The sequence below is a fragment of the Carassius carassius genome, chromosome 16 (assembly GCF_963082965.1).
Source record: "Carassius carassius chromosome 16, fCarCar2.1, whole genome shotgun sequence".
NCBI classification, from domain to species: Eukaryota; Metazoa; Chordata; class Actinopteri; order Cypriniformes; family Cyprinidae; genus Carassius; species Carassius carassius.
In genome coordinates, this window is record NC_081770.1 from 10,646,934 (window position 1) to 10,664,100 (window position 17,167).

At 35.9% G+C, this 17,167-nt stretch overlaps 2 protein-coding genes across 3 annotated transcripts in view; both read right to left on the reverse strand.

Annotated features, from left to right (window-relative positions):
• Positions 1 to 312: 312 nt before the first annotated feature.
• On the reverse strand, positions 313 to 6,203 carry LOC132160261 (uncharacterized). The gene is made up of 7 exons (XM_059570002.1): positions 5,837 to 6,203; positions 4,960 to 5,277; positions 4,178 to 4,483; positions 2,681 to 2,986; positions 1,957 to 2,262; positions 1,532 to 1,585; positions 313 to 554 (listed from the first exon to the last, which is right to left on the reverse strand). Exons 1-7 carry the CDS (start codon positions 6,186 to 6,188, stop codon positions 451 to 453), a joined length of 1,746 nt encoding a protein of 581 aa, XP_059425985.1. The 5' UTR covers positions 6,189 to 6,203; the 3' UTR covers positions 313 to 450.
• A 1,331-nt stretch (positions 6,204 to 7,534) lies between these two features.
• Positions 7,535 to 17,167, reverse strand: part of LOC132160252 (uncharacterized) — an 849,275-nt gene continuing 839,642 nt past the window's right edge. The window contains exons 10-12 of one of the 2 annotated variants that reach the window (XM_059569989.1): positions 9,597 to 9,905; positions 8,007 to 8,345; positions 7,535 to 7,683 (exon numbers count right to left, since the gene is read on the reverse strand). In XM_059569989.1, coding sequence (XP_059425972.1) covers positions 7,550 to 7,683; positions 8,007 to 8,345; positions 9,597 to 9,905 — 782 coding nt within the window. In that variant the 3' untranslated portion in view covers positions 7,535 to 7,549. Of the gene's footprint in view, positions 7,693 to 8,006; positions 8,346 to 9,596; positions 9,906 to 17,167 lie in introns of both variants that reach the window. The other variant, XM_059569988.1, reaches the window with a different exon arrangement.

Here is a 17,167-nt window from a genome sequence, read left to right on the forward strand (position 1 = left end):
ACTTTCACTGGACGGATTCTAGAGGCTCTTTTTTTTTTTTTTGAAAATGATAAAAAGAAAAGATATAAGCAAGAATAACTGTATACATAAGGAAAACTAAAACAATAAAAGGGTAGGTAGATTACAATAAGGGGAAACATAAGAAGAAAGAGCAATGAAAGAGTTGTCTGAACTTAGTTACTAGAGTCAATAGAAATTAATTTTTCATATAGTTTAAAACACCTGACACACTTTGAGCATTGAGTCAACCTCAATCAGAAAATGTGAACGAGTACGATTTTTGTTTACGGATAAAAAATTTGCCAAACAAAATAAAGATGAAAATATATTCTTTATATCTGTTGGTAGAGTCAGAGTAATAAGAAATAGCAATGAGCATAAAAATGATTTGTTGTAGATGAATGTTGATGATGTCAGAGTGATTGACACTTGTGGGTGGGTCTTGTTTTATTAAAGTGAACTTGTCCCCTCCTCATTCACTACATTCACATAATCTCCATCCAACAGAGGTATCTCTACAGTCGCTGATTCATTCACTCGGTTTCCTCTGGAATCTGAAGGAAAGTACAGAGACAACGACGTATTAAAAACAGAGATGCAGCACTGACATGGATTTCTTCATATGAGACATCAAAACTAAATTGAAGCTTTTACAATGTACAAACTCATTTAACAGATTGTTGATTAATTAAATCCAAGCACTTTTCTGACAAATAAACATTATATTTGTGTACTTGTTCATCTACTAGAATATGCAAAGTGGAATGTAAAAGTTTACTTGGTTCATTTGGACTTCTACATCTACATCAAGTACCAGTCCTTGTACACAAGCATACTTGGCAATAAAGCGCTTTCTGATTCTGAGGATGTTTGTAGCATTAAAAGATTCAGCAGGTGATTTCTCTGTTTCTTTAACTCACAGTCATTTGTTTGAAATCTGAATAAACTGCATGAAACCAAATCACACAAATCAGATCATGATCCCACTTAACTGTCACCATCCCACCGGTGGGACCCTTGGCACTCTGTTGACCTTTTTCTCTGTCACATCTTTTAGTAATCATCATAAATTATATATCATTTGAAAGCTTAAAACCCCAAGATTCATCCTGTGAAAATGTTTCGCAATTTTAAAAATCAGATATTGCGTTACTATGGAAATGGTACTTTAAAAAAGTATTTCTTTTCACATCAACTGGAACAACTTATTTAGAAATAAGGCTTTGATTTTATACCAATTTTAGAGTTAAACCTGTTATGTAAAACATTTATAATAAAATATAGTGTATTTTATTTACGGTATATTTAAACTTCTATAAAAAAAAATTATACTTTTTTTATTAAATAAATCCACATTTCCAATAATCTGCTGATTTTCTTCTTTTTTAAAAAGAGACCAATCTTAGGTCTATTAAAAAGTGTTCATAAATGACAACCATTTAAGTTTGGATAGTGCACTTTAATGCCCATTTAAAAAAATGGGGGGTGACAGTTAAGGGGTAGGTGTTCAGCACAAACAGCAGATTCTCACCAGTGTTTTCCTTCATCGATGATTTCTCCCTCGCTTCATTTGTGGCAAGAGCATCTAGAACCAGAGAAATACAAAGATATCCATTAGATCAAATGTGTTCAAGTGAACAACAGAGATCAAAATGATCCAGAAACATCATTCAGATGCTGTTTCATCAGATTGAAACAAAGACAGTTTGCTGTGTTTCAGAGGAGAAGAATCTAATACACATTTCTGTGTTATTTACAGAGGGCTGATAGAAATAAAAGCTTAATCATTTTAAATCTTTCAAATCTTTAATATATTTTTAAAGAATTAAATGATCTACAGAACAAACTCTGAATGAAGTCTGAACATTAATCAGTTTGATCTGAATTACCTGCAGAAATAAATCTGAATCTATGAGGAAGACTGTGATCATTATTACACTGACTGGAGAGACTCACCTCTGACAATAACAATGAATGTCTTGTTTATTTTCCCTTTACTGCTGCTGATCTTCAGTTTATAACGTCCAGCATGTTCATCTGAAGAGTTCTTGATGATCAGATCTCCAGTCTTCACGTCCAGCTTCAGTCTGTCTCTGAATCTCTCATCAGGACCATCATGTGTCACTACAGTTCCTCCTTTGATTTCAGCGATGAGAGAGTCTTTATCTCCAAACATCCACTCTATCTCACCTCCTCTCTGTATTTTATTAAGACCAGTGTTTAGATGCACAGATTCTCCCAGATTCACTGTCACATTCCTCGCTTCATGTCACAGCAGCACATAGAAACAGAGAAACACAAAGATATCCATTAGATCAAGTGTGTTCATGTGAACAACAAAGATCAGAATTATATAGAAACATGATTCAGATGCTGTTTCATCAGTTCAAAACAAAGACAGTTGGCAGTGTTTCAAAGAAGAAGAATCTAATACACATTTCTGTGTTATTTACAGAGGGCTGATTGAAATAAAAGCTGAATGAAATACTCACTGATGTGAAGCAGCAACTTAAATCATTTTTAATCTTTAATAATATATATATTAAGAATGAATTTATCTACAGAACAAACTCTGAATGAAGTCTGAACATTAATCAGTTTGATCTGAATTACCTGCAGAAATAAATCTGAATCTATGAGGAAGACTGTGATCATTATTACACTGAATGGAGAGACTCACCTCTGACAATAACAATGTATGTCCTGTTTGTGTTTCCTTCACTGCTGCTGATCTTCAGTTTATAATGTCCAGCATGTTCATATGTAGAGTTCTTGATGGTCAGATTTCCAGTCTTCACGTCCAGCTCCAGTCTGTCTCTGAATCTCTCATCAGGACCATCATGTGTCACTACAGTTCCTCCTTTGATTTCAGCGATGAGAGACTTTTCGTCTCCAAACAGCCACTGTATCTCTTTAAATGTCTGATTTTTAGGATGCTCAGTGTATAGACGGACAGATTCTCCCACAGTCACGGTATCATACCTCACTTCATGTCACAGCACAAAGCACATAGAAAGAGAAATTAGGAGATAATAACAAGTCAGCAAGTTTCAAGGATGTTTGTGTGTGTGTTTTTATGTGTTTGTATATACATGCACATGGAGTAGCGGCTCTGGCTTATTTAGTGCTCTAGTCAAGTAACCTTTATTTATATAGCACTTTTAACAATACAGATTGTGTCAGCAACTGAACAGCATTAATTAGAAAATATTGTGTAAATAATGACATGTCGCCCCCAAAAAGGTATAAAGATGCAACATCACATTCCCTGATACACTTTTATTGTAGAACTATGTAGGCACTCAAATAACTATTAAATAAATTAAAAAATACCCAGAAAACTGTCTGACTAAAATTTAAGATGCAACATCATAAGGATTGGGTACCGAAACCCTGTACCAATATGGCACCGGTACCTATGGAACCGGTATGCACCGAACCGAATCAGAACGCAGATTTCTGTGCCTCTTAAATGCCTGAGCGATCAATTGAAATATTTGTCCCAGTTCTCCAAAATGTACACAAGAAGCATTTAGCTCCATAAACTGTACACAAATTCGCGATCGCCGCAGAGTCAGTCCCCTTAAATTTCATATGAAACCAGCGTCAGATTGGTCTCCTCCTCGTCTTTCAGTGCGCTCTTCAATCCGCAGACTGCGGCGGAGCAGCGCGAGCGGACTCAAACAGAGACAGAGGACACATGGTGTGTGTTTATTGACCGATTAGTACAATATATGTATCTGTGCAGTTCTTTGTCATAAATACAGTTAACAAAAGGTCACGACGGACCAGTTTTCACTCCTTTCACTGCTCATCACAAATTCTGAGTTTGGGTCACCATACTTGGCTGTATGTCACGTCACTTTCTGTACTAATTATGTGACATTAATAACTAATATTATAGAACAAAATTATACATTTTAACGCACATTTAATAATTATAAAAGCAGGTAAATTATTTATTCTTAATTGGTGTATTAATTTCTTGAGTCATCACTTTGAACAAATTGAGAAAAATACTATGAATGTCACATTACTGTTTCACACTTTAATGTGCACCTTTGATTATTAAAATTCAGTTCAGTGTAAAACTGTTCATTCAATGCGTCATCACTCTTACACTTGTGTACATTAAAAAAAAATAATAATAATAATACAATAAAAAACATGTACTTACATTTTATTAAAACCATGAATCTCTTGTACAAGGTCTCTCCTCTGCTGCTGCTGATCTGTAGTTTATAGAGTCCAGTGTGTTCAGCTTCAATCTCTGTGATGGTCAGTGATCCAGTCTCGTCCAGCTTCAGTCTGCCTCTGAATCTCTCATTAACATCATCATCATATATCTCTGGAGTTCCTCCTCTGATCTGAGCGATGAGCTTGTCTTGATCTCCAAACATCCACAGGATCTGATCATCTCTCTGTATTTCAGTATCAGGCTTTAGAGTGACAGAATCTTCTCCTTCAAGAAATTTCTCCTCCACTTTATCGGTCACAGCAGCACACAGAAACAGAAACAGAGAAAAACAAAGAAAAATTTGTCTTTAGATCAAGTGTGTTCATGTGAATATCAGATGTTTTATTAGTTTGAAATGAAGACAGTTTGCTGTTTTCTTAAACAGAAACTTTATATTACTGTCTCGGATTTATAGTTTTGTCTTTGAGTTATCAAATCTGAAGAAATCAAAGTGAACTTTATACACAGTGCTGATATACATAAAAGCTTAAGGAAGGGGGAACATGGGGCAGCAACAGAACAGTGTTTATTTCAGTGTAGTTCAATGGGAAATTTTAAAACATTAATCATAGATTTCCAAAGAATGAAAATCTACCGAACAGACTGAATGGGGTCTGAACTTTAATCAGTTTGAGCTGAATTATCTGCAGAAGAACAGAATTATGTAGAATGAACTGCCAATGGAGATCTGTGATCATTATTATACTGATTGAGCTACTCACCTTTGACAGTGACAATAAATGTCTGTTCTGATAAACCACTGCTGGAGATGATCTGTAGTTTATAGTGTCCAGAGTGTTCAGTTCTGGTGTTCTTGATGGTCAGAGATCCAGTCATCTCGTCCAGCTCCAGTCTGTCTCTGAATATCCCACCAGCAACATAATCATATGGTATGATATCTCCAGTCTTTCCATTGAATTCAGCTATGCCAGTCTTTTGATCTTTATCTCCAAACAGCCAATAAATCCTATCATCTGTCTTTATTTCATAAGCAGGTTTTAGCGTGACAGATTTTCCCTCCATCACTGCAATCTTCATCTCTTCATGTGTGAGAACAGTTCATAGAAGGATAGAAACACACAGATATTATTAGATCAAGTGTGTGTGCATGTGAACATCAGAGTTTGACATTTCTACACACAGATCATGCAGACGCTGTTTTATCGGTGATGATCTTTACACTGCTGTGTGAAAAGTTTGTGCTGAAAATTTAATTCTTTATAAAAATTATTATTCAATACAGCTCTCACTGACATTGGCCTCTAGTGTTAGAGACGATCTGGTATGTGCACAGCAAAGGCACAAGAAAAAAAGCACAGGTCTTGATCTCTGTCTCCTCAATAAGCACTTTATAGAAACATTTATGATGTAATTTCATTTTGGGGGGCTTTTATCACTTTGTCACAAAATGTAGTCATATGACAACACAGGCTAGTGGAGTGATTGTTTTAAAACAATGTTTATAATAACCTAAGACAGAAACACTGAAGACAACTAAAAGGAGTCGAAACATTAAGCAGTTTGAGCTGAATTCTCCTCAGAAAAAATGAATGAATGAGGATGAATGAGATCATTATTACACTGACTGGAGCGACTCACCTTCAACAGAAACCATGAATTTGTTTTTTAAGGTTTTTCTGCCTCTTGTGATCTTCAGAGTGTAGAGTCCAGTGTGTTCAGTCAAGATGTTCTTGATGGTCAGTGAACCTGTCTCGTTCAGCTCCAGTCTGTCTCTGAATCTCTCATCAGGACCGTCATGTGTCTTCATCTCTCTGTTCTCTCCTCTGATTTCAGCGATGAGAGTGTCTTCAAACAGCCACTGTATCTTATCTCCTCTCTGTATTTCAGTTTCAGGGTTTAGAGTGACATCATCTCCCTCAGTCACTCTCCCTGACAGCAGCACACAGAAACACAGAAAAGAAGAGATTATTATTGAGTTTTCAGTGAACATGTCAGAAACATTTATTGACTGAGAGGATACTGCTTGATTCTTCAGATGTGCTTCTAATAATCACTTCATCTCATGAATGACTTTTACTAAAGATCTGTAACAATTTGTAATAACGTTGCATGTGTTAACATGAATTAACTGGTTATTAAATATTTTCCACTCAAAAAAAAACATCAGGTTTTAGTCAAAGGAACAAACTTGTTTTTAAAACAAGTTCATTCAGGTAAATATTAATCTTTTTCATCATTATATAACTAAATATAACAATCTGTTATTTACTCGCCCTCGTTCATCTAATGAATGAGCAGATATTGAAGAATCTTCAAGCAGCTCTTTTCCATGTAATGAGAGTTTATAATGACCTTCACAAATGACATTAAAGACACCAGAAAATGATTTCATATTTTGTAAGTTTTCTGAACTCATACAACAGCTTTGTGCAGTTTAAGTGTTTGTCTGCTGAAACTCTTTGCTGTAATTCTCAAATATTATTATTCATACTCAAACATGTATCAAGTTCATCTATGAAACTAATTCTCTCTGTCATGTTTGTAGCCCAAATACCTTTTGTGTTTAATTTCAGAGCTTCATTGAGAGCTCAAGATGATCAGTGAATAATTACTCATATTTCTGTCTGATCACACACAAACATCACAAGACCTGAGAAGACTCTGAATATAGTAAACAAGTCACATGACACTTTTATGACGGATGACATTTAATAATACTTAAAATAGTTTGACAGACATGATCTCTAAAAACTACTGTTATACAGAAAAGAGCTCCATAATGTTTATCCAAATATCTTATTTTGTATTTGACAGAAGAAATAAAGTCATATGCGTTTGCAATGACATAGAAGTGGGTAAAACATGAATTTATATTTTAGAGTAAACGATCCCTTTATTTTTCTTGGTTTTCAGTTGAGTGTTTCTGTATAAATAGTCTGTGATGTTTAAATGAATAAAGTGAATGAAGCCAAACACGATACAAACACAAACACATCTGTGAGGTGCTATGAAAGACTCATGCAGCCCTGATATAACTCAAAATGAAAGAATAAAGGACAGCAGGACTATACATTTAGGACAGTTTCTACTAAATATCTCAACCCTCAATAGAAGAACAAAACTAAATAAACACAAACATCAAAAACCATCTTAAATTCAGCATTTTAAACAGACAGAGATTTAGTAATTAGTGTATTTATGTAATTCAGCTCAAAACTAGACAATAACACAATTTAATACCGAATCAATTACAGAACTTGTGGTTAAAATAGTAATGCTGACTGAAAAATCATATTATATATTTAAACTCTACTGAAACACAATAAAGCTCAGTGTTTTTCTCTTGCTGTATCAACTGTAATACTTACGTGTTTGGCTTGGTACATTACTGGGGCGAAGGTAGTACATCACACCAACAGCAGCTGCAGCCAGCAGCAGAACACCAACAACAATCCCTGCTACAGCACCTGCAGAGAAACCTGGATCTGGAACAGCTAAAGAGAGACAGTCATTAGTGTGAATGTGTGTCTGATATATAACTAACACTACAAACATCAGCACTAGCAGAGTGTAAATTTGGTAAGTAGATCTCAATGTTAATGATTGTGATAATTACATATAAACATTCAAACAATGCTGAATATAAAACTAATTAAATGTTAACAATGTCATTATAAGCCTGACAATAATCATATTTATTACAGATATATTCAGGTGTCAGTAATGTAAGAGAGAAACAGTTTTAGCTAATAAAATTATTCACAGACAGCTGATAAATAATCATTAAAACCAGTCTTGAGTTACTCACCACTGACAGTAACAGTGAATCTCTTGTATGAAGTCTGATTGTTGCTGCTGATCTTCACTTTATATTCTCCAGAGTCTGTGTTTCTGGTGTTTGTGATGATCAGAGATCCAGTCTGATCCAGCTTTAGTCTGTCTCTGAATCTCTCATCAGTTTTATCATATAATGATGAGCTCTTGGTCTCTATATCAGCTTTAGCTATGAGTTTTCCTTCATCTCCAAACCTCCACACTATCAGCTCATCTCCGGTTAGTTGAGGAACATCAAGAGTGACAGAATCTCCCTCCGTCACTGACATGAGCTTCATTTCAGTTACACCAGCAACAATAACAGATGGAGACTCTACAAGAAACAGATTCACAGATAGAGATTAAACTTGAAACACTGGTACTGTGTTTTACCAAGTTTTGCAGTCAGTTCGTTTATCTTATGGTTACTACATAGGGCATGCAGGAGCTGTACATTTATTTGTTATGGTATTTAATTTAACTTAAGTATTCTATTTAACTTTCAATAAATTAATTTATTTTAATGTATATTCTTTATTTCAAATTTATATTTGTGTTGATTGAGTCGGCTCCCTCTATAGGTAAAAGGGGCGCAAATAATCCACAGGGACATAATAAAGCTAATGAAGGAGCACAGACCAATGAGGTTGAAAGCAGCAAGTGGAAACGCTAACTGACCTGACCGTGCTCACACACGATGCAAACAAACTGATATAATGACTTTATTTTCACACATTATTTTTCCACATTTGCATGTTTTTTGTTGTAAGTAAACTCAAGAGGACCATTAACATTCAGTGATTACATGTGTTGACTGAACACGAGTAAGACAAAGCTCCTGTCTGTCTTCACGGTGGACAAAGGTTTGCCAAAACAAGGCATTTGTAGATTAATAAAAGTACTCCGTTTGAGATATACAACAGTTAATAAAACAGCACAGGAACATTTCACTTTTTCAATCAATGCACTTTTCAGTGTTCCACAGTTAGAATAACTATTCCTAATTTTATGCAATAATTGATGCTGCTTTGAATTTTCAATACTACTGATATCTGGCCACATTTTTCATAGTAATGGGTATTCTGTGTTTGCTTTTCAATTGGTTTTCACTTTTTCTAGATTTTCTTTGTGTTCATTGGTTCCTATGGTTTTGCATCAATTATTTGAGTTGTGTGACCTGTCTCTCATTTCAATTATTGGTTTGGTTGTGGACTTAAGCTCTGTTTGTTCCATGAGCTCTATGTTTAATAAAAACGTTATACTGCTGCGTTTATAACCTTTACCTCATCCCGGCTTCAACCAGTATGTGACATTTATGTGTAAAATATAAGTCACTTAATATGAATTTATTTATAAAACTGTAGTATATAAGCAATATCACACTCCACATCATGCATTTGTTCTGAATATCACTCATGTGATTACATTCGGCCCAATCATAGCTGTGATGATATTCTGTAAGACTGCTGAAAACTTTCAAAATACATTTGCTGGCTGCACTTAAAATCTCAGTTTAATTCAATTTAATTCATAAAACAAGAAAATACATCAAAATGTCTAATTATTCAAATATGTGTATCCTCACCATAGACAGTAACACTGAACTTCTGATCTGAGGCCCCAGTGTCGTGGTCGATCTTTAGTTTGTAAAGTCCAGAGTGATTGGTTCTCATGTTCTTAATGGTCAGAGATCCAGTCTGATTCAGCTGCAGTCTGTCTTTGAATTTCCCATCATACGAGATCCCATTTTTAAATCGGGCAATGGTCAAACCTGGCTCTCCAAACCTCCACATTATCTGAATAATTCCCTGTATTTGAGTGAGATCAGGGTTCAGAGTGACAGAATCTCCCTCCATCACTGACTTCACTTCTTCTGTTTCAGCATAAAACACTCCTGCAGAACAAACAGAAACAGTTTCTCAGAGATTAAACTCATCCAACACTGCTCCTAACCTAAATGAACAGAATTATAGTAGAGATCAGCCTGAGTCTTTCATAGCACCTCACACGTGTTTGTGTTTTTTATCATTATGTGTGGCTTCATACACCTCGTTTATTTAAACATCATAGGTTATTAATACAGAATGAGATCAGTCTCATCTTATAAACACAACTAGACTTATTTCAAGGCCCCTATTATGCTCATTTACAGGTTCATACTTTTGTTTATTGGGTCCACAAGAATAGGTTTACATGATTGTGGCGAGTGGGGCGGGGCAGAGGGACGTGGGAACAAGGAGTGAGGCCGGCAATGATTGGGAAATCAGCGACACCTGCGACCCACCGCCGTTCTCGAGTCCCACGTAGGAGATGGAAGGATATAAAACTGGAGCGACAACAGTGAAGGACGAGAGAGGACCAGGCCTGGGCTTTTAGTTGTGTTTTGGTTTTTATTTTGTGCGCATCAGTCGTCCGTGAGGGGCTGGTGCGCTGTTTAGTGTTTATTTTGTCATTAAAGCTTCGTTTGATTGTCCGCCGGTTCCCACCTCCTTCTTCCCGATGAATACTAAGATTTTATCGTTACAATGATATGTGTAAAAAAAAAAAAAAAATTATATATATATATATATATATATATATATATATATATATATATATACACATATACACATATATATATATATATACATACACACACACAGTTTGTAACTTTGCCGACTGTTTGCATGCACAAACATCTATATTTCACACTGAAGGAAAGGAAAGGTAAAATAAAAAAAGGTCAACTTGATGGCCTTTAAGGTTTAAATAAAGGAAGTAAAGAAACAACATTCTCTGTTAGTGGTTCTAAATCTAAGAATGTGTTACTTTTTCATTCATTAATTTAGCAGATGTTTTTATACAAAGAAGTGACTTGTAATGAGAAATACAACAAACATCATAAGAGGCAGTGACACGAGACGAATCTTAAGTGTACTGACTGGACATTCATTTTTGACATGTTCTTGCATCCTGCATTAACTTCTACAATGAAACTAATGCATTTTATTAAAGGATTAGTTCACGTTCAGAATAAAAATGTCCTGATAATTTACTCTTAATTATCTAGTAATTTACTTATGTCCTTATGTAAGATGTTCATGTCAAAGAAATGTAGGTTTTTGAAGAAAAAATGAGCAGTTTCAATGCTGCTTTAAAGGGCTCTACATGATCCCAGCTGAGGAATAAGGGTGATGATTAGTTCTTTTCTTAAAAAAAAAAAAAAAAAAAGACTTTTTACCCACAAATGTTGGTCTTACACTAGCTCTGTGATGCATATGCGCGACTTAATGTTAAAGCTCATAATCTAAACTTTCTGAATACATGCATACATTTTGCATTTATGTTACATAAAGATAATAAGGTCTGAATTCGACCCCCTCCCACAAACCAGCCACCCCTGTGAAGATCAACGTAATATTCAAAATGCTCAGACACACATAGATGAGTCAAATATCAAACGAAAAATCGTACAAAAATTTTTTTTAGTTAATTTCATTGATCTAACACATTATAGAGAATTATGATCAAAGCATCCGATGATGGAAATTACTTCTGTAAAGAAACATCTACGTCACATTCCTGCTCTGTGTGCTAAAGGTGGCCACAAACACAAACTAGGGAAGTCAAGGCCTAATGGTTAGAGACTTGGACTCGCAATCCAAAGGTTGTGAGTTTGAGTCTCGGACCGGCAGGAATTGTGGGTGGGGGGAGTGAATGTACAGTGCTCTCTCCACCCTCAATACCACCATGACTGAGGTGCCCTTGAGCAAGGCACTGAACCCCCAACTGCTCCCCGGGTGCCGCAGCATAAATGGCTGCCCACTGCTCCGGGTGTGTGTTCACAGTGTGTGTGTGTGTTCACTGCTCTGTGTGTGTGCACTTCAGATGGGTTAATAGCAGAGCACAAATTCCGAGTATGGGTCCCCATACTTGGCTGTATGTCACTTCACTTTCACTTTATGTGAGACTATGCTCACTTTTCTGTGAGCTTGCACAGCTACAAGGCACCTAGGGCTGCAACAACTAATCAATACAATCTCATTATCGATTAGTCGGGTCTGCCCACAGTGCATGTGCATGTCCAACTTGATCCGGTCGCAACAAATTACAGCACTGACTATGGACAAAAATGCATCTAAAAGTAGTGGAGGAAACAGAATGAGCTCCTGCAGGAAAAGTACGTGATCCAGACTGCCCAAAACATGATAAATCTTTATTTTAAGCTTCTGCATTAGTGTAATGGCTTGCCCTGTCAGTCACTTTGACAGATACATGTGTGCATCCTCTGCACAAAAAAAATAAAAATAAAAAATAAACAAAACTTTCAGTTAATAGTCATATCCTTTTTGCATGAAGGCCCATCCTGACCGTCTGCATTAAGTTGAAATCTTAAGTGAAGGAGCGCTGGCGCGGCAGGCGCTCGCGTTAAACAGATGGAACACAGTAGAGAGGGAGACACTATTCAACGCAAAAACATTCACTGTGCTGAAATATTGGTTGTTGAACATTAAATTTATGTCTAAAAGTCAACATGCGGTGCAAGTAATTTATGAGAGTACTAGAAACCGTGAAGGGAAAGCAGCGTGTAATTGTCTAAATATAAATGTCAGATGCTTTTACAGGATAAAGAAATGACAGTAAGAGGCTGACAGTGATGTGCATGTGCATGAAAGTGCATGTGACGCGTGTCCCTGCAAAACATTACTGTGATTTTATTCGTATTATCTTTATTTTAATTTTTGACCTAGAAATTTAAACTACTGCCTAAAGTGATTAACAAATTTATTCAAACAAATGTATGTAAGGTTTTTAACCAATTTTGTAAGATTTGTGCCACTGCTACACTTAACTAACAGTATTGCTAATTACCAAAATCATTTTTTAGCTTTCTGTATTGGTTATAGTTTTTTTATTCAGATACCCAATTAGTCAAAAGTACATAAACAATATATATATATATATATATATATATATTATATATATATATATATATATGACACTCCTATATACTCCTGACACTCCCTCGGAGTTAAAACAAACCAATATCCCGGAGTAATTCAATAGAGATGAACACCGAGCCGAGCCAGATAACAAACAAAAGACTGACTTGTTCTCGAGTCAAAAACCGTTTCTGTCGTAGTTTTTGCTATTTTAACACCAAAATGTATTTCCGATGCTTCAGAAAATTCTAACTGACCCTCTGATGTTACATGGACTACTTTGATGATGTTTTTCTTACCTTTCTGGACATGGACAGTAGACCATACACACAGTTTCAATGGAGGGACTGAGAGCTCTCGGACTAAATCTAAAATATCTTAAACTGACCTCTGTGAAGTTGGCACCCCATAAAAAGAAATAATCACCAGAACTAAATAGTGACGTCACACGGTCAAAAAAAGAATGTTTAATATCCCAAAACACCAAACCAGCACAAATGTTCGTTTCTTCGGCACAAATCAGCACAAACGTAGCACAAACGAATGGCATAGTTTTGGTGATTATTTCTTTTCATGGGGTGCCAACTTCACGGAGGTCTTAAACTGTGTTCCGAAGATGAACTGAGGTCTTACGGGTTTGGAACGACATGAGGGTGAATCATTAAAGACATTATTTTAATATTTGGATGGACTAACCCTTTAAATCTACATCAGTTACGAAAGCTTCCAGACAAGTGGATTCTCTGCAGCTATCTCACCTCCACTCTGTTGCTATGACTCTGTGGTTTGCTGGGATGCAGCTGATTTCATGCACAAGGTAAGCGGTCCACGAAGTGCTCACCCACTCAGAAAAATGTGCTGTTGGTGCCAGGGGCCACATGTATAAAGCCACTCAGAGTAAAATTTTAGTCTTAAGTGTGTCAAAATTCGAAGAATTACATAATTTTACTCTTATTCCTAGACTTAGACAAGATTAAGAGTGATTCATATAGGCTCCTAAGTGTTATTTTGAATGTTCGCCGGTTCCCGCCTCCTTCTTCCTGCCTTTTTCCCTGAGTTTTTGAGAGTGCCTGAACTCTGGCTAGACTGAATGAAAATGTTCTTTGATAATGTAAATGTTCTTTACTCTCTGTAAAATGAAAGTGTTAAAATAAGTAACTTACAATATTGTTATTAAAATTGACATTAAATGCAAATTCAGTTGTATTAAAAATATTTTAAGGCATTACACCCATATATGGCACTTAAGTAAAATGTCCGGTTTTTATGTGTAGTTAATAGATTAGACTACTTTGCCCATCAACATTTATTGATGAAATAACCTATAAAGGTGCAAAACACGTTTACTTACACATATTTGAGAATCAAGATATTTTCTGATATATTAAGCATGTTTGGAATTGTTGTGAATAAAAAGGAAAAATAAATAAAACAAAAGCCTATAACAGTTATACTTTGCTATCATAGCTGCTGTGTCACATGACAATTGAGTCAATTATTAAAGTGTTACATAGGATGATTTATTATTGGAATCCTTTAGGATTTTTTGACAATTATTACTATACTATAAATCATAGGTCTTCAACCCTGCTCCTGGGGACCCACTGTCCTGCAAGTTTACTTCCAACCTGCTTCAGCACACCTGGCCTGTGACTTTACAAGTGATCCTGAAGACCTTGATTATCTGGTTCAGGTGTGTTTGATTAGGGTTGGAGCTGATCTCTGCAGGACAGTGGGTCCCCAGGAGCTGGGTTGAAGACCTATACTATAAATGTTAACTGAGCCAGTTCATTTGACACGTATGTTTGGGTCCGGTGAATGAAAGTTGAACTCATGGTGTGTACACACAGCTACATAATGTATTTTTCCCTTACCAATCATGTAAATGTACAAATTACTTATGTCTCGAAAATGTTTGTTTGTATTACATTGATTTTTTTATTTATTAAATATTTACCTTGTGAGACATGCTGCGATTTATTTAAATATCCATTGTCAAAAAATCCTACAGGATTCCAATAAGAAAACTGTACAGGATTCTAATTGGAATTTCTATCATATTTTGGAACCGTTGGATTCTGATAGGAATAGTCTTACAGGATAAGACATAAATATCCTGTAGGATCATTCCTATAGGATTTTAAATGGGATCTATACTATGCTACTAATTAACTATGCTTCTAAAAATACTAACTACACTAACAACTATGCTAATTAACTACATAGGCTACACGAAATAATCTAAATAACTATATAAATGCTATGCTAAATAGATGCTATAATACTCTATCCTAGTCATTTTCAATACTCACAATTCCAGCTCCTGACTCACTACAGTGATTTTGACGGAACAAGATGATTTTATACTGCCAAGGGCGTGGTAGCTCGTACCAAGGGGCGTGGTGAGCTGGAAACTGCTTACGTCACCTGCCACCCAAAACATCCAACTGCAGTAGCAACTGTTCAACCTGAAGAGGGCAGCACTCAGACGTTTTTACACCATATATTGTAGAATTAAACCACTTTATACTCAAATGTCAAAAAGGTTACTCGAATCAATGAACAGCACTAATAAAGCCCCACTCTTATAGATCATTAACTAAAAAAAGTTGGTTTAGGGTTTAGTTACTCTTTAAACTCACCCTGATGTAGACATTGTTTATTGTATGTTGCACAATCTTCAGTAACATTGTAAACAACATGAGAGGTGATTTGTGCAGCACACAGCATTAGGGCAAAAATTTCTAAGGCACTGATAATGGATTGATCAGACACACACACACACACACACAGTATGTAGCACTTGTGTCCTCCAATGTAAATATCGACTGGACCAGCTCTAGACTCGAAAGGAGTGAGGAGGAACATATAAAGCGTATATAGGAGACCAGAAGTTGAATATAAAAATAACACTTTACTAACAATAATAATAATAATAATACCAAATACAATCACATCACAGAACAATAAAACATCAAACAATATGTAGAATTTGATATTGTAACTCCGTTTAAATTCCCTTTGAGGTGTATAATACTGTTCATAAATGTAATAAAGTTCAGTTTGTGTGTAATGTAAAAAATTATATATATATATAATTGTACCAAATATATTCCAAAGCAATCACTAATGCTCTATCAATTGAACAAATGCACGATTACTTCCTGGCTTTAGATAAGCCAGCTCAGTCATTTCCAGTCAATTGTACTGTGCTTTAAGGGGAGTGCCCTTTGCTCAGTTTCTCTTCAAAATCCTTTCACAATTTGAAGAAAATGTTATATGAATGACAAACTAAATATTAAAGGGACAATAAGTAACTTTTTAGGTATTTTTTATCTAAAATCAATATTTTTATTTATAAATATGCCCTCAATGGTGTACAAATACCTATGCCAATGTTTAAACTAATCCTCGTAAATGAAGAATTTATTATCTTTATATACATGGGACGGGTAGGTCGACGGAGGCTTCCATGTAGTTCCGCCATCTTGCAAAACTATAATAGCAGAGAGGGACAAAAAGTACTAAGCCAACGCGTTTCCACAACGCTTTTTCGGTCAGAGCCAGAAACGCAGGTGCAGAGCAAGCAGCAACATTCTGATCTGAAAAATGAAGCCTACCCGGAAGTGCGAGAAACTGCAATACAATGAAAATCCGCCAGGGGAAGGTCCCAAAAGGGAGCAAATGTCCATAGCCCCCATGTTAAAATGTCCGTTTTCACAGCATAAATTCATGTCTTTACAAGTTGGTCCCATGGACTTTTATTGTATTTTTCGATAGCTTCCGAGTGCCTGACAACTGTGAGGGGGGTGATTTTTTTTCTAACTCGTTAGTTTAGATCGTATTTAGATATAAAATATATGACAATAAGGGTGTGGTTAACTTTGAGTGACAGCGTGATTGACAGCTGACAAGGCAGCGCCACGGAGAATGACAACAAGAAGCGCCATTTTTTAATACAGCTGACATAAAATACTACTGTTTCTGTATCATGAAATGTAGTTTTAAGAGGTTTTCAGGCGAGAATGTAGTTGTTTAAAGCTCAAATCTGTGGTTTATTTAAAGATTTATGAAAATTTTATCCAGTTGATCCAGCGATGACCGGGCGCTCGGCGTTCATGTGCCCCGCCTGAAGCAGTCTTTCCTCGGCTAGACCTTCTAAAGTTTGCCGCCAATGCCGCGGACTCTGGCGTCTCTGTAGTGGTTAAACCTGAGATATAATTCATCTTGTGTA